At 49.4% G+C, this 21,132-nt stretch overlaps 7 protein-coding genes across 7 annotated transcripts; 3 read left to right on the top strand and 4 right to left on the bottom strand.

Annotated features, from left to right (window-relative positions):
• Nucleotides 1–2,748: 2,748 nt before the first annotated feature.
• LAJ45_01695 (uncharacterized protein) lies at nt 2,749–3,597 on the bottom strand (the record flags this gene model as incomplete). The annotated part of the gene is made up of 3 exons (XM_046111288.1): nt 2,749–2,935; nt 2,983–3,380; nt 3,448–3,597. 3 exons carry the CDS (start codon nt 3,595–3,597, stop codon nt 2,749–2,751), a joined length of 735 nt encoding a protein of 244 aa, XP_045975232.1.
• A 1,648-nt stretch (nt 3,598–5,245) lies between these two features.
• LAJ45_01694 (uncharacterized protein) lies at nt 5,246–6,603 on the top strand (the record flags this gene model as incomplete). Its single annotated transcript, XM_046111287.1, has 4 exons — nt 5,246–5,293; nt 5,395–5,430; nt 5,519–6,129; nt 6,255–6,603. 4 exons carry the CDS (start codon nt 5,246–5,248, stop codon nt 6,601–6,603), a joined length of 1,044 nt encoding a protein of 347 aa, XP_045975231.1.
• A 746-nt stretch (nt 6,604–7,349) lies between these two features.
• LAJ45_01693 (uncharacterized protein) lies at nt 7,350–8,384 on the top strand (the record flags this gene model as incomplete). The annotated part of the gene is made up of 4 exons (XM_046111286.1): nt 7,350–7,509; nt 7,617–7,670; nt 7,757–8,143; nt 8,233–8,384. The coding sequence occupies 4 exons, from the start codon at nt 7,350–7,352 to the stop codon at nt 8,382–8,384; spliced, it is 753 nt and encodes a 250-aa protein (XP_045975230.1).
• A 3,370-nt stretch (nt 8,385–11,754) lies between these two features.
• LAJ45_01692 (uncharacterized protein) lies at nt 11,755–12,740 on the bottom strand (the record flags this gene model as incomplete). The annotated part of the gene is made up of 3 exons (XM_046111285.1): nt 11,755–11,986; nt 12,041–12,627; nt 12,702–12,740. 3 exons carry the CDS (start codon nt 12,738–12,740, stop codon nt 11,755–11,757), a joined length of 858 nt encoding a protein of 285 aa, XP_045975229.1.
• Nucleotides 12,741–13,539: 799 nt separating this feature from the next.
• Nucleotides 13,540–14,575, bottom strand: LAJ45_01691 (uncharacterized protein; the record flags this gene model as incomplete). The annotated part of the gene is made up of 3 exons (XM_046111284.1): nt 13,540–13,683; nt 13,779–14,090; nt 14,195–14,575. The coding sequence occupies 3 exons, from the start codon at nt 14,573–14,575 to the stop codon at nt 13,540–13,542; spliced, it is 837 nt and encodes a 278-aa protein (XP_045975228.1).
• A 1,027-nt stretch (nt 14,576–15,602) lies between these two features.
• On the bottom strand, nt 15,603–17,992 carry LAJ45_01690 (uncharacterized protein; the record flags this gene model as incomplete). The annotated part of the gene is made up of 5 exons (XM_046111283.1): nt 15,603–15,869; nt 15,923–17,477; nt 17,546–17,617; nt 17,677–17,819; nt 17,909–17,992. The coding sequence occupies 5 exons, from the start codon at nt 17,990–17,992 to the stop codon at nt 15,603–15,605; spliced, it is 2,121 nt and encodes a 706-aa protein (XP_045975227.1).
• Nucleotides 17,993–20,412: 2,420 nt separating this feature from the next.
• LAJ45_01689 (uncharacterized protein) lies at nt 20,413–21,023 on the top strand (the record flags this gene model as incomplete). The annotated part of the gene is made up of 4 exons (XM_046111282.1): nt 20,413–20,451; nt 20,510–20,594; nt 20,647–20,871; nt 20,953–21,023. The coding sequence occupies 4 exons, from the start codon at nt 20,413–20,415 to the stop codon at nt 21,021–21,023; spliced, it is 420 nt and encodes a 139-aa protein (XP_045975226.1).
• Nucleotides 21,024–21,132: the final 109 nt, after the last annotated feature.

Below are 21,132 nucleotides of genomic sequence, written 5' to 3'. Positions count from 1 at the left end.
CCCCATACAAAATAGCTTCATATAATTAATTCTCCTATCAAACTATTTCTAAGATGTTGAGCGCAAGGTTGAAATGACAACACTCATATCCCCCCCCCCCCCCCCCGCCTTAGTTGTATCGACGTTTCAAATTTCACCTATCTCATGGGCCGAGATATTGAGAATTTTGTTCCTTGAATTTTTTGCGACTAGCTTAAAATCGAAGATAGAATATACGATAAGATAGAATTCCAGATAGACTATCTGTTTGATACGGCACTTGCCGTTTTCAGTTCAGCAGCGCCCTTGCCGGCAACAACAAAAGATACATGAGAAATAGGATACCAAGCTTTGAAGAGATGTTTCACATTACTCACGGACCAGGGATGGCGGTCAGGGACCACTGGAGGGATGGCTATCTGTTTCCTAATAGTAATGGTCAGCATATACGTACCTTTTCGTCATCAGACAGAGAAATCCCTTGGCCCGAATCTAAATCATCATCACAGATCTTGGGACGATAGGTACTGAACGATATCTCGATATTCTCATCAATCTAAGCAAGAGAATTGGTATATGAGACACAGTGCGGGTGGAAAACTCTTTACGGATTCCTTCTGTCCGGCCGGCCGAGGCTTATTGTCAACGAGTAGAGCTCTAGTTCTGTCTCCTCGGAGCGCAGACCTCGATGGTAATTCGCTGCTGTGGTCAATCGTTATGATGAATGAAGTTCCTACAAAATATCACACGTAATACTCGTTTCGCCAAGTGAATGAATTCTCAACGGAAATCCCAGATCTCCACATGCAAGCAAGTGGCGCAATTAAAAACCTGCCCAAATCTCTGCATAAAATCGATCTTAATTAATTCGATCTGCTGGAGTAGGCGGTAAAAACCCGGTCAAATATCACCGGATATATTGCAAATTATGCAAAATGTCACCATTTTTAGTATCAACAGGAAAAAATAAAGTTTAAGCTAGAGCTTGTTAATTACATGTAGCAATACATAAAAACATCCTTTCTCAGCTTGGCCTCCAGCAACGTCATTCACCCTGGTTTTAGATTTCAATAGGCTGGCCGCCCTCCTCTGAGTTCCCTGTAAATTCGCGAAACTAATGATCAATCAACTTTTTCTTAACGCCCTGAACGAAGTGAAGGGTATTCCCATTTTTTTGTTTTTTTGTTTAATTCATTAATTGCATAAGGGTATTCCCATCATCACCAAGTGAGGTGTTCTGGAGTCTTAGTGGTCAACATAAGCCGAGTTTGCTTGAGCTCATGTCCACGCCGAAGTTCAACTAGCTATGTGCATAGACCATATGCCATGGGAAGAGCTCTGGGTCGTGGGAATCTATCCATTGATAGACCTAATGCGGGGCCGGTGGCTGTGGATACGGTTAGGTAAGTCTCGATATTCCGCAATAGAACACCGTTAACGTTACTACATACATTTTATACACAGTTATATGTATTTTATGTTGTGTTCTACGCCCCAGATCAGATCCTGCAATTACGCTAAACTCCAGGCTTGTCTCAAGCCAATTCATGTCCAACACTAACAAAAAAAAAATTTCCACCAAAGCTACTACAATTTAGTTTCCGGCATATATCTTTCGGACAGCAAACCCTCTTCTCAAGGCCAGTCAAATTAGTCAGGAGACGTATAAATGAGGACCAGGAAAACCCAATTTCGTTGTGCTCATAATATTGGCCGTATTCGAAGACTGGCGCTCTGCATCAAGCGCCGTAGAAGTGGTGGCATTCTAGACCTTTGCTGTGCCTCTAAATCCAACCTCAAAGCTGAGGTCTAGATCTGCCATAGTTGCACTTAGGTGCTGTGCATTCATATTCCAACATCTGATAAGAAGTCTGATATTATCTACATACCACACCCCCCGGCCTAAGAACAGGGGAGAAACCTAAGCTGGCGGACCCAGTACGGCGCCAAGAGAGTCCCTAGGACAAGGTGCAACCCTCAGGAGGTGACTAAGCTGCAATATAAGAAGTCTCAACTCTAGCCCTTGCGGTCTCAGTTCAGCAGCTAGCCGCTTGGTGTCTACTAGAGTACCCGAAAAGCACATCGCACTTGGGGTTTCCCCTGATTGAACGCGCACCAGAAGCTTACTCCCTTTTGCCGTCCTGATCCAGAAACTATAATTGGATCATATCACATCACTCGCTTACAAGCCGTGAGACTTCGGGAGTTTGACCAATGCCTAGAGCAGCAAGTTCATGTAACTTGATCATTGGTCGCTATCACTGATCTAGGATAAGCACATGTAACAGTCTGGATCGCGATGACGCAATATTTACGGTAGCGATGGTGTTGGATGGAGCGACAAACATGTCGATCAATATTAGATTTTTGGCAGGTTTCTTTTTCTTTCTCGCTGTAATGAATAGTTTTCATTGGGAAGGACCAGATTGAAAATATTTAGCTTTTAATTCAAGCATAAAGCCTTAGCTGATGACAGGCATACAAAATAAAAAAATCTCCAATCCCAAATATGGAATAAAAAAAAAAAGACAAAGGAAAAGAAGTTTTTAAGCTCTTATTTACAAGCAATACTCGAGCATAAAGAATGGAAATAATAATGAGCAAAAAAGAAACAAAAAACAAAACTATGTCAAAAACTCCTCTGATTAACCTCGATCACACAAAAAATTCCTAATGATTATCCGAATATCGCGCCGTACCCCTGCCTGTATGAGAAACGAAGAAAGAAAAAGAAAAGAAAACAATGTCGTAAATCAAGAAGAGAAAGTTCTAAGCATCTTGAATAAGCTCAACCGGAGGTCTCTGAGTGTGGAAAACACTGGCTGCCGCACTGATCTCAACTGGCGACCTCTCATCGCCCGAATCCGTGTAGTCGTCTACTGAGATAGCTGGCATTGACTTTCCATCCTGCTCCTCAGGCTCGAACAATACTACCGAGCTCGCGCTTCTCGGTCTCCTGAACCCCCGGGACTAGCTCCGACCTCTTCACTGTCTTTCTGGTACGGCTTGGTGTTGCAGTTCAACTTTGCAAGCGCGTGGGCCAGGTCCTCCGCAACAATGGTCGCATTTGGTGGTTCCTCGTTCTTGCTCTCCCATCCGTGTGGTGGGGAAGGTGGCGGGGAGATGAAGAAGAGCTTCTTGCTCTCCGGCGCCTGGAGGTGCTGGTCGACGGGCTGGATGGGCGTGTGTTCGCCGAAGTAGACACGGGTACGATCGCCCATGATTGTCTCGCCATCAAGAGCCTGGCGTACAGTGATTGCGTCCTCGGTGGAGGAGAAGGAGCATACGATACGGCGGAAGGACTTGAGGGGCGACCAGTAGACGACGGGGGCGGAGGCGTCAATGATTTCACGGAGCTGCTGAAGGTGCACGGGGTTGAATGTTTCGGGGTTTACTAGATTCTAAGTGGGAGGTTAGTTTGGATTCTACCTCTTCCATCAATGTTAGGATGAATGACGAGTGACTTACGGTGATGAGGAGAGTGTTGGTGGGGACGGCAGGCTGGGTGAGTGGGGGAAGGCTTGAAAGATCAAGGGTGAGATGGGAGCCTCTAGATGAGGGTCTTGATCTTGTAGGGCTGGTTGGAGAAAGCTGGGGGGATTGCTGGGGAGAGTCCATTGTGAAGATGGGTTTTAAGATGAAGTTGAGGTTGAAAGGAGGTTTTCGGTGATGGTTTGTGTTTTGTGAGGATGGGTTGTGAAAAGAGGTGGGGGAGTTGTTCAGGTATTTAGTAGCTTCTTAGCGTTGCAAGAACTTGGTTGAGTTTGATGTTTTGAGAATCTGGATGGAGTCGAGCGACAAGTTTTATAAGCTGTCAAGAACGGCCTACGAGTCCGAGACCTCCCCGACTGATAGCTCAGCCAACGAACAGAGTCTAACCAACTTGCAAACTGTCACTTGCGCAGCAAATATCTCTCGCTTTCTCACTCGCTCATCGGTTTCGCAAGTGTGTGAGACCTTTAAAGAGGCGCAGCACTTTGGGTCAACAACGCCGGAAAAGCAAAATCCCACAAGCTGCAGGCGAACGCTTGCCAAGCCCGTCTCTGTTTGTCTCTTGGTCCCCAAATTAACGGCACCTTGCTCCGCCCGGGGGGAAATTTCACTCGAGATGGAAGGCTTTTTTTTTTTTTTACTCTTTCTCTTTCTCTTCCTCTTCTTGGGCATTTCTTTCTTTCCCATTTTACGGGCTGAAGGGATTGCCTTTCGTGTGTTGTGTTCATGTTGCACAAGAGAGTAAAAAAAAGTGCTGTTTTGTCTTGAAGCCGAGCTCCCTCCTGAAGGCTCGCCTTTTTCCCCTTAATGATTATCTATTACCAACGCTTCTTAATTCTTTTCTTTTCTTTCTATGAAGTGCATCTTCCCCACCGGGAACATCCACCTCACTACTCTGATAGGTAGAGCACCACTAGCCAGGCGCAAATGCAATGCCAGCGCTGTATGGTACTCTGAAATGGGACATTTGCATTTTACAGTAATAAGTGGTGGGTGCCCTGTCCTCTCTTCTTACAAATCTGGGAGGGGAGGGGAAATGAGGGGGGGGGGCAGTAGATCTCGCGGTATGACTAAGAGTTACTGGGGCAAAATAGTAGCTACAAGCAAACCCCATGCCCACCGACGACGGCGGCGGCGGGGATTTGACATGTTCGTTTTCGTTCGGCCGAAGCTTCCAGAGTGTCCGGTGCTGCCCGGGGGTGGACCCTGGTGGAACCTTGCCGGATTCGAGGGGTGATTGACATCATTATTTTGCCTCCAATCTGTACTCGGCGCCACAGCTTGGGAATTTGGGATGGTGGCCCCCCCCCGGTCATTGGTGGGTGGGGGGTGGGGATGGGGCTTGTGTCAAGGGTGGCGCAGCCCGTTATTAACTACAGTTACGCATCGTAGAGTAGGGTTCAGACCGTTACACACTTTACGCGTTCCCCCGTGACATGCGCGACCTGCTCTCGTCCCTGACTGACTGAACCTGGCCACCGGGAATAGCAGCAGCAGCCTGGAACCCTAGCACAGTGCAACGTTGACTGTCACAACGACGACAAACGACGGACAAACACCACCACCACCACCACTACTACCACTACCACAAACGTTCTAGATCTTGATCATACCCAATCTTAACAAGATTTGCCCCCCGTCCGCAGCACCCGCACCTTACCCAGAACCGTTTCGCTTTCCCGACACCCAGGAAACATACAGTATTACGATTATTAAAAAACTTTATACCCACCACCCCCTACCCTGCCTCGTTCATTCTCATCAATAACCCATAATGCTCTACGTGGACAAACACAGACCACGGTCCCTTGAGGCTTTACACGTGAGTAGTTGACCTTGTAGGGCAGGAATGAATTGAACCTCCGCATGGACATGGCTGCAATTAGAGATCCCCCAAGCTGACAACATATCCGAAAACCTCAGTACCACGAAGGCCTCTCCACAAGGCTCAAAGCACTCGTAAAGCTCACTTCCCCCCCCCCCCCCACAAGGTCTAATCCAAGCCCAATACCATACCACGATACTAACCCCCCACTCCTTCCCCTAGGCACAATCCGGCGACTTCCCCCACCTCCTCATCTACGGGCCCTCCGGCGCCGGCAAGAAGACCCGCATCGTCGCAACGCTCAAGGAGCTCTACGGGCCCGGCGTTGAAAAGATCAAGATCGACAGCCGCACCTTCACGACCGCCAGCAACCGCAAGATCGAGTTCACCGTCGTCGCGTCCGTCTACCACCTCGAGATCACGCCCAGCGACGTGGGCAACCACGACCGCGTCGTAATACAAAGCCTGCTCAAGGAGGTTGCGCAGACGCAGCAGGTGGACCTCGCGGCAAAGCAGCGCTTCAAGGTCGTGGTCATCAATGAGGCCGACTCCCTCACCCGCGATGCTCAGGCCGCGCTTAGGAGGACCATGGAAAAGTACTCGCCGAACCTCAGGCTGATTCTGATTGCGAATTCCACGGCGGGGATTATTGCGCCGATTCGCAGCAGGACGTTGTTGGTGAGGGTTGCGGCGCCGAGTATTGATGAGATGGTGGAGGTTATGAAGTATGTGGCTGGTGCGGAGAAGCTAAAGTGGGAAGAGACCCTGGCCGTGAGGATTGCGGAGGAGAGTAATAGGAACCTTAGGAGGGCGTTGTTAATGTTTGAGGCGGTGTATGCTCAGAAGTAATCCCCCCCCCCCCTCCCCTCTCACCTCATTCTGGTTACTCCACCCCCCCCCCCCAGTCTCAAACCCACGAAAGAGGAGTAATACTGGCGCTAACACAGCACCACCACAGCGAGGTTGTCACCGCGAAAACACCAATCCCACCGCCCGACTACGAGTCACTCATCCAGCAGATTGCCGACGAGCTCCTCGCCGACCACACACCGCAGCGCATCCTCGCCGTCCGCGCAAAGTTCTACGACCTCCTGACGCACTGCATCCCCGCCACCGTGATCCTCAAACAGCTCACCTTCCGCCTCATCGCAAAGATTGACGATGCGCTCAAGACCGAGGTCATCAAGTGGAGCGCCTTCTACGAGCACAGGATACACCTAGGCAGTAAGGTCATTTTCCACCTCGAGGCGTTTGTGGCAAAGTTCTTGAGGATATTGGAGAGTTACCTGATGGGTATGGAGTTTTAGTGGTGGCTGGTGCGGTGCGGTGCCTGTGGGAAGAGGGAGGGGGCGGGGGTGGGGAGAGGAGGGTGAGGAGTGGTAATGATCTTTATGACCAAAAAAAAAGAGAGAGTCTAAAAAGGGTTTGGGCGTAGTAGGGTAGATAATATTATTACATACAGGGCCGTAGAATTTATTTTATTTTTTTCTTGCATCATAATACAGTAAACATACATATGTAGAACCCATTGGTGATTGTCGTGGCCGGTTTCAGAGGCCATGCAAGCTTGATCGGAATAAGGTTGAGTTGAAGAATGAGGGGAATCTTTGTTCTCCAGCACCCATTGCACGCGCCTAGCTCGGGCTTCGCAGCTATCATGTGCAGTTAGAGGTTTTCCCTTTCCACCCAGAATAAATAATCCGGAGACTTTTTCAGGTTTCTCGCACACAAGGCTGTGCAGGGGGGTCAGTGTACCTACCATGGCCAGCTTAGAATATGTCGTCGTAATGGAAATACGACAGGTCACTTGGCCGGAGGAGGTTGGAGCAGTACGTTGAGCAAGAATCAAAAGCACAGCCTTCTAAACCACGGAATGTCACTCGGCCTTGCTACATAAACTCGTATCTCATGGGCTGTGAAGAAATGCGACTCATCACATCTCACATATGACTCTCTCCGCACCAGCCCCAGCCAACCAGTTATGTAACTGCGCGTGTGCGTAACTACCAATGATCATTCCGGGTCTGCACCGCCACTCTGACTCGCACCAGCCATGGGCTCGTCTAGCCACACACCGAAGCGCAACCTCTCTCAAAACCTTGACCGACGACGGACGACATTCCCGCCTGAGCAGCAGCACACCCCACACAAGATGCAGTCACTCACCCGCTCGCTCGCCTCGCTGGCGCATAAACCTGCCTTCCCCCGCCTCGGTATTGCTACCCCTCAATTGCTCACGCTGCGACGAAGATCACGCTGACCTGACCCCGCCTTGGCCCGGATAGTAGCCCCACCACCGCCGCTGCGGCCGCATTCGCAGGTGTCTCGCAATGTCGCCCGTTCTCTTCCTCACAGCCCGCACTTGACTGGCTGCGTAAGAAGCTCCCCCGCCCCCCGCCCGCCCCGGGTCTCTACACGCACAAAACGAAAAACACTAACCCCACCACCGGCGCACCACAGGCCCCAAAGGCGACCCCAAGCCAGCGCAGAAGGGGCGGCCCCGCGTACCCACGGGTGGTAGTGTCCGCGGGACAACAGTGGAATGGGGTGACTACGGGATGCGTCTAAAGGACCACCACCGGCGGCTGTCTGCCATGCATCTCAAGAACGCCGAGGAGGCCATCAAGAAGAAGCTGCGTGGAATGAAGTACAAGCTCTACATGCGCGTGGCGTGCAACATTCCCGTCTACACCAAAGGAAACGAAGTGCGTATGGGTACGGGAAAGGGAAGTCATGACTTTTGGGCTACGAGGGTGGCAGTCAGTAAGATTATCTTTGAGCTGAAGGGGGAGGTGCACGAGCAGATTGTGAAGGAGGCGTTTAGGTTGGCGGGAGATAAGATGCCGGGTTTGTTGAGCTCCTTTCCTTACTGGTTTTGAAGGTTTGGTAGGTGCGGGTGCGGGGACCGGACTAATGTGTGTATACGCGCTGTTTAGGGATCTATGAGTTTGTGAGGAAGGGCGACTATCCGGTCATGGGCGTGACAAAGATGACGCCCGAGGCGGTCGAGAAGATGAACGCAAGGAAGTTCAAGTTCTATAACGTCAAGCCCACGCCCGAGAACCCAATGCCCGAGATCCTGCCATAAAGAGGATATAAATTATAACTAACTTTGAAAAGTGTATATTACTCTTTTTTTTCTTTCTTTTTTTTACTGTGAATATTCAAGACAAAAATGGGTTTTCCTTTCTCCGGTGACTTGAGGTTTTAGGTTTTTGACTTTATCTTTGTGGTTTGTGGTTTGAGTATATTTATCATTGGACACCTAGATTGGTTTTCTCATATGATATAGAAGCCCACATTGCAATTGCAATTGGCAGCCCGCAATAGGCGGCGTCGAGCCCGGCCCCGGCTCCGTTGACTTAAATAATCAACCTTTGGTTTTTTGTGCCAAGCCTGTTGTAAAAAATGCGGAAGAAGGGCCGCACCCCGCAACCAACCACCTGGGCCTCGGTAGCGATATTTATGTTTCTAACTGGACCCTGCAGCAGTTTCAGGCAAGCGTTTACCTGATCGATCCATTGCAGCAGCGGTTGCGGGGTGTTTGCGTAGATGATAAGCACAACACTGACAAGGCGAGGATGATCCCTTTCCGGGGTATGCGATAGGAAGATCTACTCTAGGTGGGAGAAAAAAGGATCAATGCGGGTGCGTGCGGTTGCTGGAATTGTTGTTCTGCTCTAGCTATGCGCTGTGTGGTCGACTTTCTAAGTATTATTAGGAGCCGTGCGTACTCGAACCTGGGCATCCTAAACCGGCTGGGAGCCGTGTAAAGCAATATGCCAGGAAGTATTTAAATAGTGAAAGGGCTGCAACCCCCGCTAGTATGTGATGCTATCCCTCTGTCTAACTATCGATGTTGACGTTCCCTCGTGTATGTAGGCGCCAGAAGCTACAGCATACCTCGATAAATTATTTGCCAAAGTTTGATTTAGATCAAGAGTTCTATTATAGTAGAACTAGTAGAATGTCTCGGCAGATCAAGGGGTAGGTACGCAGAGACCCAACCATGCAGAACTTTCTTCCGAGTGATATTTCGTGATTCACCCCTGCTGTTTTTTACACAGGTATTTGCGGTTTGTGGCCTCAAGCGGCCTTAGGGTACTGGTAAGCTCCGAAATTCTACTATACTTAGGATATAAGTTGTCAGGAAAGCTCATTCTCTCTCATAATTGAGGGCCAGCGTCAGGTCTCTTATTATGTAGCAGTACGTCAGCAATTTCGCGTTCTATGACAACGAAGAATGTTTATGATCAGCCTTATAGTACGCAGTATGGTTCACAAGGACAGGTTACCTTGTGTCTCACCTCGAGGGATACCCAAACATGTCGATCAATGTGCCTTGATACATATCAGTGCCCTCCTCGACCCGAGGAAGACCGAAGAAATTCGGGGCATACGTACACATATTCCAGATACGTATAGTCGAGGCAAACCCCCCCTTCGAGGCGGAGGAAACTTGGTGCATTAATTCTGGCCTCCCTGTAACGATGTGTCTCACGGAATATACCACAATTCCTGAGGTGATGGCTATATCTCACGCGTCAACCACGGCTTTTCGAGCTTCGGCTTTGTCCCATGAGCTCAAAATAGCTTGTCAGCAGGAGCGTACGGTGGGAATGGTAGCGTGGGCAGAGCAGGCGCTTGTAGGCCTTGCGTGTTTGAGTCCTCTATTTCAGGTGCTGGGTGGATAGGGTTTCGTTGTGGCCCCAGTACTTCTTATGGGTAGGTTGAGAGATACGTTGCAAGATGAGAATAAGGCTACGTGACATAAAGTAGATGGTAAGATGGGTTAACAACAAAAACAACAATAAGAAAACCGTAAGTTACGTGTCATAGTACTTACATGTATAGCTAAGCTTTTTACGCGCAGCTATCGCTCATTAATCATAAGCCCCCGCGCCTACGTGTGGTGGGGGTGTTAGTGCTATCTATGAGGCCGCTTGAGGATCTCAGGGAACCTCATTCTCATGGGGCCTTATCCTTGGTTCAGGCAGGTAGGTACCCTTTTTTGTGAGGGAAGGGGTTTCTTCTAGTGGTAGTGTGGGCTTTTATTGTGGTATATCAAACAGACCCGTAGAAAACCAAAGCCAGGGATATCCAGATTAGCACCGCGTTGATACAAAGAGAGAAGCTGGTAATAATAACAATAGCTTATAGCAAAAGATCTACGTTGTCATATAGGCCATCAGGTCAAATAAAATGGAGTACTGCGTATATATTCGTAATTCTAGAGTAATCCGCAGTATTATGTCGTGTAGACCCCAAAATCCCTTTTCCATACTAATCAAGCGTTTCTTACATTCCCAATGCATTGTTATTAACTTATTAGCTTGATTACCCACTTACATTTAGTTCTCCATCACAATCCGGCCTGTTGGCCTTGGGATAATTGGTGCTCGCAAGGTCCCACCCGTAAGGTTAAGCCACTAACCCATAGTCTAGATCTGCTGTCGCAAATGACTCGGCTTTTCTAATTAGTTAATTACTAAATAAACTACCCTCGCCAAGAATATGGGATAGAGTGTATTTCAATCATTGTCCTACGCTTACTACCCGCATCATGCTAAACCACATTGAATATCAAATTTTATCTATAAGCCCCCCAATGTGATTGCAGTATTTTTTTTTAAGTATAACTACGCCGAGCATCCAATTTATACCCATAAACCCTCGATGTTTAAAGAATATAAGAGATAATAATAATCGCTCTTGGATGGTATTATTGGCTTCGAAGTGGAGCTGCATGTATCTGGTGCTTGGCTGTTGGTGTCGAGTGCGAGTGATGGGCTATGATCCGGATTGGGATCAATTTCAGTTTATATACTAGATATACTCGAGTGGTTAGCTGGTCTCTGGTGGTCTCTTATATATAAGATGTGACTGGTAGGGTGTGGAGGATTGCTAGGAAAGTGGTCCTAAAGTATTTGTGGGCTGAGTGAGGGTATCATTTAGTATTTAACTGCAGAATTCTTATCAATGGACTATTAATTGTGGTCACTCATTGCAGTGATAGATTTCCTATATAACAATTGCATCGTTAAACATTGCCATAACTGTAAGGTTGCATGCAATCAATGAATTAAACCAAAAAAAAAATTGCATCGTTAAACATTTCATTATGTTCCAAACTATCTGTAATTTAGAGGTGGTTTGGCCTCTAAACTGTTACTATAAAGAGGAGCTTTCGCTCCCCCTCCTTTTTTCTGCTCATCAGTTGATACAGTACATTCTCTAAGTTCTCGGTTCTTCACTTTGCTTCACAAGGATCATCTCCGAAAACATGGGCTACTACATGTGCCCTCTTTTGTTTGAAAATTATTACTACATGTACTTCTACAACTACAATTTTATCACATTGAACTATAGTAAAGAAAGCGAGATTTTTTTTGATTCAATACTTTACAAAGCCACATGTAAGCTTACGCCGTCCATTAGCCCACTCTTGAGGTCCGCACCTAAACACTCGAATTCTTCAAAGTATGCCCCTTTTCCTTCATCACATCCTCCAAATACTTACTCCTCATCTTCACCAGCGGCTCCTCCTCCATCGGCGACCCAAACTTGATCTTCCCCGCATGCACCACCTCATCATCGACCTTATCCAACCCCGCCACACACCTCCTCACATAACTCGTGATCATCGCCAGCAACTCCACATCCACGTCCGGATCCGCATCAAACACATTCCTCCAGATCGCCCCCGCCAGCACCGCATCCCCCTTCACCAGCCCCTCATCATACCCCGCAATCATACCACGGTACTGCGCATACAGGTCCTTGAGGTACTTCTTCCTCTGCCCGCCGGACGTCAGCTTGTAGTCCTGTATCATCTTGCCCTCGCTGTCGTAAAAGAAGTGGTCCACAAAGTGCTGCTGCCACGTCTGCACGTTCTCTGGCTCGAAGGCGCGGAACCGCACGACGAGCATCCACATGTGCAGCACCGTGACCTGCGCCCAGGCGACGAAGGTGGGCTTGCGCTTGCACGTCCCGTACCAGAATTGCGCGGATTGGGAGAGCTCGGCGCCCTCGATGTAGGCGGCTTGTGCGACGCACTCGTTGTAGAGCTCTTGCGTGACGCCGTAGGCGACGTAGGTCTCGGTGGTGCTGGGCATGAGTGAGCGGACGGACTCGGTCAGGCGTTTGACGACGCCAGGTGTGTCGGGTGGGGGGGGATTGGCGGCTTGTGGGTCTTCGGCGGTGTTGAGTTGTTTGGAGGGGATGGCGGGGGCGGCATCGGCGGCGGTGGTGGCGTGGCGGAGGGTAAGCGTGAGCGGGAGAGGGGTGCGGAGGGTGAGGGGGACGGTGTGCTTGGTGAGTGCTCGGGGCGCCTGGGAGCTGTTAGTATGCTAGCATTGAGGAGGGTAATTGTGAATTGGGAATTGGGATGGTGATAAAGACATACCGACCGGGCGAGCATTCTCAGACAGTTCTGGGAAGCCATTATTGTTTTTTTTTATTACCGTATTAGATGCAATGTATTAGGGTATGTGATAGCCAGACAGGACAGTCAAGATGCACGGTGCCAGAGTCGATATCCCAACGTCTCACTCGTCGTTGTCCAGAGATATGAAAGGCCGAGAGAAGAGAGACCCGACTTCTTTCTATGCTGCCAACTACGCCCACCCGCACCGATGTCATCCCTCCCCACACCCACACCCACACCCACACCCACACACACACAGCCCAGCCAACCGGTGACTTCACCGCTCGCTTCTTTCTCCATGGCAACAGCAGCAAACGAAACGAACTAAACTCAAACTAAGCGACGACAGAAGCGAGCAAATGATGAAGTAACCAGCCAGCACGCCCGCCCGCCCGATCGGGGTGGTGGTGTGTGCTCTCCCAATCATTGACCCTCTCTCCTCTGCTCTCCTCTGTTCTCCTCTCCTCTTCTCTTCTGCACCGGCAATGATATCTCCAGCATGTAAAAAATTTCACTGTCTGGCGGAAAATAGATTTTCCGAGACAGGCGCACGTGATGTGAGGCTCTTCATGCAAGGGCTCTGCTCCCCCATCGTGCACGGACACTCTCGGAGCTCTATCAAAAACTCTTAGACTTTTTTTGCATGTCAAAACCGGGTGCTATTCGACAATAAAAAACATTGGAAAAAATAGAAAATAAACCCCAAAGAGAAAAAGAAAAGAAAAGAAAACCAAACGCCTCGTCGTCAATTCATAATTTACCTAGCTAGCTAGTAGAAAGCTAGGAACCCGGCCGACCCCCGAAGATACAACTACGACTACCCGCTCGCAGAGGAAGCAGCAGCGGCGCCGCCGATAACTGCCTTCTCCCTGATGGTCTCCACTATAGGCGTCAACTCGCACACGTACTGCGGATCCCTCATCAATCCCGGCACCTCCTCCGGCGAGCGCCCATACATTTTCTACCACCCCCCGCAACGCATCAGCACTACTCACCATCCGGACACAACCCCCACCACCAAAGCCCCACCAAGAGCAAAGAGAGAGAAAAACTCACATTCCGCACATTCGCATACGTCTCCTCCCTCGCCTGATACTCCCTCAGCACCTCTCCCGTCGCAAACTCGACAAACACCCTCGTGTCGCGTACACGTACTAGCACGCCGTCGAGCCGAAGGTAGAAGCGCGAGAGCACAAAGAGGCGCTCGGGGTGCACGCGGATCTTGACGCTTAGGATGGCGATGCCGTTGTCCGCCAGCTCGTCCTCGTACAGCACAATCTCGTCAAACAGCAGGATGGGGTCCGGCCGCTTGAGACGCTCGAAGGGTATCATCTCCTCTGTTGGCGCGAATTGCGGGGTTGCGGTCTCCTATACACACACACGGTAGCGGTAGGATTAGCTCCCTCCTCCTCATCCTCCTGTACCTAGCTAGCTAGCTGTAGAGTCCGGGGTTCGAGGTTCAGAAAACGTACCGGCACGCTCCCCCTATAAGCCGTGGTGTACGTCCAATCAAACGGCTTCACCACCTCCCTGATATCCTCATGCACGCGCTCCCTCATCTTTGTCCAGCTCTCGCTGTATGCAACCTTCAGCATGCTCTCGCCCGTCTTGTCGACGCCGCGGAGTGCGTCGAGCGCATTGAACGTGACCCCCCACCCGCTGGCGTCGTGCGCGATGCGCACGCCGTTGTGGCCAAAGATCATCTCGGGCGGTGCGATGCCGAGCGTCTGTGTCATGGCATCAATCTCGCCGGACTTGAGGATAGGCAGCTTGTGCGTGGTGATGGTCCAGCCGGCGATGGTGGTGGTCTTGCCTTGGTCAGTGGTGGTGGAGAGGGGGGTGTAGTATGACATGGTTGGGGGTACTGTGGGGTGAGTAGGTGAGTGAGTGGGTGAGTGAGTGAGTGGTAAAGTTGGTGAGTGAGTGGTGAGGATGGTGGTGGTGGTTGGTGGGTGGTGAGGATGTTGGTGGGGGAGGCTCTGTGAGGGGTTGCAGACAGAGAGAGATAACCCTGTACCTTTCAGGAACCGAACGCGTGAAGGTGACAACGCGAGCCCCTAAAGTAGCTACGGAATAACGAGGCGTGTGAGTTTCCCCGCGGAATTCAATTCTACAGAACGGGCAACTGTCATGCATGGAGACCTCAACCCAGAGAGAGTGTGAGGGGTTGAGTGAATTTGTTTATGTTGTACGTACAGACAAGCATTAGTGCGTAATATTAGCAGTGCCCTAACCAATTGTCATGACACCACCCACCCAGCAGAGGGTAAGTAACCTGAGAGAGAAAGAAAGAGAGAGAGAGAAAGACAAGTGCCAACTCCAAGTTCCCCGCCCGCCCTAGGATACCTAGAAGGAGAAGAAGGAGAGCGGGGGGTGGGGCGGGGAACTCCTGTCTAGGCCTCCCCAACTATTAACGAGAGAGGCCAAAGAGGATGAAGAATTAAAAAAGAACCGATAGTTTAAGAAAACAGTAAGTAGAAAAAAAGTTATAATACAGTTACGAAAAAAAAAAGAAAGAAAAAAGGTCGGAAAATCCATAAGGATCAAGAATGCACCACAGGTCGGGTCAGAGTGGGTATAATAAGAAGAAGCAGAGCTAGCTAGCTACACAGTAGCCCGCCAGCTAAGATACACCCTCTCTCCACAAAACCTGTGCACACGAGACGAACTATTTTATAAGTATACAATCCCACCCCCAGGTGCAGGAAGAAGCCGTGGGGAAGAAAAAAGGGAGGGGCAGAAAGCAAAGTCGCACCCATGAAAGACAAGAACGATATAGCAAAAAAAAAAAAAAAAGTAAAGAAGAGGAATTTAAAAGAAAAAAACCGGACCCCAACACCGATCAAGACATTAAACACGCCATCCAGAAAAAAAACTAGACTACCTGATAACTGCATCTTCCAATTTGCTTCGTTTTCCGCCTCGTCTCTTCAATGCGTCGAATACACCATCGATATCTTCCATCTCATCTTCGACTTGTTTTCTCTTTCTTCTGTTGGATTCAGCTGGAGCTGGGTTATATGCTCCCCTTCTCTTAGCCCTTACGGCCTCTGCTGCTGCTGTTTCCTCTTCCATCTTCCGTAGCTCCTTTCTGTGTTCAGAAGCTGTTACGTAGCGTTGTATGAGCCGGTGGTCATCGATTTGCTCCTATAATATGTTAGCGGCCCATTAAAGGAATAATGCGAGGAGAAGAATATTACCTCGGAGTCGTTCTTGCGCTTCACAGTTTTTGGCCACACCAAGCCGTAGATCTTACTGTGCCTTTCACAGCGTTTGCATGCTCTCGGCACATACCATTTATCGTCGTGTACGAAAGCTTTCTTGCAGTCGCTACATACACACTTGGTGCCTTCGTTGTTGAGATGCCAAGACAGATAATCCCCAGGGACGCGGTTGAGCGGTGGTTCTATGACCGCCGGCGGGACCGCAGGGAGCGAAGTACGCCGAGGTGCTGGAAGTGAAGAACGTCGGGGTTTCGGTGTGCTGGTCGGTGGCTTGGGCTTCTTGGCCTTTTTCGCAGATTTGGACCTTATCAATTTTGTCTTTTTCCGTGGCTTTTTGGTGGTGGAATGCGGAGCTGACATTGTGAGAATCGAATCGTCGATTTCAGAATCAGCAATATCGGTGAATTCCGACAACTCCGAGTCTGATTCATAGATTGTAGGCTGCGTCTGGGGGGCGGGTGCAACGGTCATCTCAGACAGTGGAGCTGAGAGTCCAAAGCTAAGAGTAAAATCCGGCGAGATTGATTTGACTGTGACAGACTCGTGAATCTCGTCGTCGGGAATGGTGGAATCCATCGATCCTTCCCTTTCAGTCTCAGTCCTTTCGTATCCGGCCATATCCTCCTCGTCTTTGATAGGGGTATCTCCATCCAAGTCCTTTGTTGCATCTCCATCCACCACTCCCGGCAAGGCTAGTAACGATTCTGCAACCTTCTCGGCTACTTCAACTTCCGCCTCAACCTCCTTTGCCACCTCTATCTCAGCTGGCGTAGCAGTTTCCGTTTTTGGTGGTGTAGCAGGGCCCTCCTCGGGTCCAGGACTGTGGCTACCACCTGGCGTACCCAACCTCCCTGCTACACTCGGTGCCTCACTCGCAGACACAGATGTCCCACGGTCACTATCTGGTGGGCTCAATACACCTCCTTTACTCTTCCTTCTCCTCCTATCCGGAACTTCCAGGCTTGTCATAGACGCACGCTGCTTCCTCGAAGATTGTCGAGTCACAATCGCACCGGGCACCAAGCTGTCGATATCGATCTCCTCCTCCTCTTCGCCACCAGATGGCGAGCCCGAGGCCCACCCATTCCTCATCTGCACTTCACATGTCCTGCACAAGCACTCCCTGTTCCCAACACCAAAATAATCATCCGCGTAGTTTACTGTAATCTCCTCGCCCAGCTCGATATCCCGCTCAACAATCAGTGTGACATTTTCCTTATTTGTTGTGACAAATTTCGCGTTCGGCTCACAGTCGTGATTTACAAAACGGGCCGGTCCTAGAAGAAGTGACATGCCTCCTACTCGGGAAGAATAGATAATGCTGAAGTCGGCCTGTGAACCCGCAAACTCATCCTCCTCGCTGGGGGTCATGGGGACCATAGCACCCGTGAGATATTTTATAGTGTCGCCACGGTGGAAGATACGTCGAGCGATGATGCAGGCTTCCGGTGCAAGTGGATTGTAGCGATTTGTAGAGCCAACCTCGAAAGGCGAGTCGGAGGCATACATGGAGAGGTATCGGCGGGCATGTCTATATAGTAATATATTTGTCAATTGAACTGTCCCAAATATGGGAGCAGAGGCATGGTAGAAGCGTACTTCATAAAATCGGCCTCAGCATTCGGATTCTTGTAGAGAACTTTATTCAGGAACTGCTTCACTCCGTTAAGCCTATTCCACGGTTCCTCCCTGTCAGTCCTGTCAATCTTTCCGGACAAGATGCGACTCACTCCATAAGCTTGTTCAACGCCCCCGATGTATTCTTATTCCGCACCACCTCACACACGATAATATTAACCACGTCATCCGTCTTTATACCCCGATTCGGGTGGTAGCTATGCTTCATTTTACGGATCTTTGTCCAGTAGTAGACCTATAAAATGAGAGGAGTATCATGTCAACAAACCTGGATTACCACCCCAAGCGCAAAAGGTGAGGATGGAAGAAAATGTATGTACTTACGCGATCGACAAGCGCATCTGTCAATAAATCGTCAAACTCAGCGAGCTGGCTGAGAGTTAACTGGTACTTTGCAGGGCGCGCCATTTGAGCAGACAGCGCTCTTTGACAGGAGGGGTATGAAGTTAGTGTATATGCGTGTATGTACGTCTGTATGATGTATGTATGTATGTGAATGTGTTTATTTGGTATGTATACGATGTGTATATGGTGTGTGAGTCGGAATGAAAAAAATAAGAAAGAGTGGTCGAGCGTAAGTGAGAGAGGGTGGGATTCAGGAGTAAATGGAAAGGGAGATATGATACAGGAACAGGTTTGGCCAGTCGAGGAGGGTGGAAGGGATGTAAGGAGGGAAGGAAGAGGGATGGATACAGTATGTATGGACGGATGGAGAGTCAGGACCGCACGCCGCTATGCATGTATCGTATTTACCTCCTCCACTCCCTTCACTTAATCACTCGCTAGCTCGCTTCACTTTCTCGCAACCTCACGATCCCACGATCTCAGCCCTTCAGTCTCACTCGTTCCCACTCTCACCTAGCTTACTCCGCTGGAACGCAAGAAGTAAAAGCGAGATAGCGGCCCTGGAGAGAGACAGATAAAGATCAAAAAGTTAAAAGACGAGAGACACGCGCCGACAAAACCAAAGCCAAACCACGCACCACCTCAAGCCAAGTAAAGCAACGCGGTGGAAGACCGGAAGAACAAAAATATAAATGCATGCATGACAGGGGCCCCACGGATGGAATGAATGGGGAACGGTAATCGAGATCTGCAGATTGGACAAGAGGAGCAGGAAGTGAGCAAACAAGGCCTCAGTAGGGACTTGGATTCTGGATTGCGCAAAGAAAAGAAAGGAAAGAGGGAATAGGTATCCAATCTATCACGCTTCGCCCACGAAGGGAAGCCAGATGCTCTCCCTCTCTTACTCGGTTGGAATCCGTGCCTGCCAGGATGCACGATGGTTGCTACGCCCTTGATCTACATGACGACTTTCTTCCCCACCACTACCTCCACACAGTAACCATCACCTCAATCATAGCCAGTGAACAACCACCGCATCGCAGGAAAGCAAGGCGGCTATGGTGTGGTACAAAGCCCATTTGTGGCTGTCGAAATGGAATCGAATGATTATCTGTCCATGTGTTTTATTTGCCGCAACTCGTTCATTTATCCTGGATAACTACTCGACAGTCCGGCGATCGAAATCCTCTTTGTGTGTTTCGAGAGTGCCCCGCGCTTTTTCCTGAACCTTATGGATCTATCCTATGCCTTGTGTTGCGCTCATCTCTCATAACCGTGTTGGTCACGAGAGTGTTTATAGACGACTCCTTAGCCGCGGATGTCATCCTAATACCGACTGTTGCCCCCTGCGGCTCTTGCCGGTGGCGTCCTCACGGTCCAATTCATCATTTCCGGGTCCAGTTGCAGCAGACCCTAAGATTCTAGCAACCGAGAAGTTCGAAGGTGTGTGGGGAACGGAGGGAAAGGGCTCAATAGTTGTGGATTATATTGAGGGGTTTAGGGGAGAGTTTCGGCAGTAGGTACGCGTACCCTATGGATCCCCGTAGAAATGAAAACACCGCACTATATCATATATATGCGGTGCGCTCACCCGCATACTCTGTATGTATCACTGCGATTATATTCGCTTCTAGAGGGTCGGCGAGAACCTCAGTGTACTCCGGTCGACATGTATGCGGCGATCTCAGCCTGAGACACCCGAAGTCTCGTCCGTCGCTAGCTCCACAAAGCACAAAACTACCCTATAAGTATTACCACCCTCAATTTTAGTGAAAATAGGCCTTCCCTATCGTTCTCTACTCGATAGAAAAACAAATCGAAATTTCCTGTTTCACGAGTGACAGACCATGACGCGAGTGCTACCTCATGATTCTGACCCTGAAAGGGCATAGTCTGTTCTTATACAAAAGGACCACTGAGATCTGAGTCAGGGTTGTTGCATCCGCAGTGGTGCATGGAATAGAGAGTGAAATGAAATAAATATGAATTCATGTCCTCTAACCTGGTCTTGTTCTTGTACTTCAAGGCTCTGAAGATTTGGGCGTTAGAACGAGTGCTCTTTAATATCCATATAGTCGACACCCAATTAGGATATTGAGGTTCATGAAGTAAGAAGAACATAAAATACTTGAAGATTTAAGGCAATCACTAGAGGACATGGTTATTATAAGAATAGGAGCCCACAGGTAATATGAAGGTATCACTGGAACCATGATTTCTATACTTGTCCCAGGGCTCTTAGTAAATCTATAGCATCATAAAGCAGGATTATTAGCACAAAGTTGTGACACCGATCTTGCTATCTTCCAACCTTGCTCATCTAGCCCGCTGATACCCTTGCACGTGACCTTGAGGTTAACGTCGTCCACAGCACTCTAACCGCATCCGGTAACGTCATACAGAAACTTTGAATCTCCACCATCATCTCGCAAAGTTCCGCCCGAACCTCGCTCCAACGAAATCCTCGAGCGCAGCTATTGAAGATGTTCGCAACCAGGCCCTTGGGCATGATCCAATTGAAGGCACGTGTTTTCCCCTTCCTAAGTCGGGCACCAGATCTGACCTACCTTCTCTTCACAGTCGATGCTCACATGCATCGACAATTCCGGCGCCGCACTGGTCGAATGCGCACAAGTACTGAAGCGGAAGAAGCCTGCTGGCATTGGTATCTCTCTCTTCGCACAACGCATTCTACTACGTTACCTAACAACGCCCAGGTGACAAGATTGTCGTGGTTATCCAGAAACAGCGGTCCCTCGGGCACGACTTGTCTGCAGCTGCACAGGCGGCTGTCAAGGTTAGGCGTGGAGATGTGTGCCATGCGGTTGTCGTGAGGACAAAGAAGAAGTACAGGAGACCGGACGGGAGCTACATTCGCTTTGACGATAATGCCTGCGTGTTGGTCAATAAGAGCGGGGATCCTTTGGGTACAAGGCTGAACAGTGGGCTCATCCTTTTCTTTTCTTTTGGAAGTCAGAGAGAGTGGGAGCTTGAGTGGGAGCTAACTAATCACGTGCATATAGGTGTCGTTGGAGAGGAGCTTAGGCGTAAGAAGTGGTCAAAGATCTTGTCTTTGGCTCCAATGAACGTATAGGTTATTTTTCTACTATTCTCATGCCACCATTGTACAGCATTCAACTCAGCAAAATGAATTTATTTGCATATCCGACCATTTTGCATTGCAATCTATTATAGAGTCTCTT

Source organism: Morchella importuna, assembly GCF_003444635.1.
Source record: "Morchella importuna strain M04M26 chromosome Unknown Morimp01GS003, whole genome shotgun sequence".
Lineage (NCBI taxonomy): Eukaryota > Fungi > Ascomycota > Pezizomycetes > Pezizales > Morchellaceae > Morchella > Morchella importuna.
The sequence above is the reverse complement of the archived record's forward strand: the minus strand, read 5'-3'. Positions and strand labels throughout refer to the sequence as shown.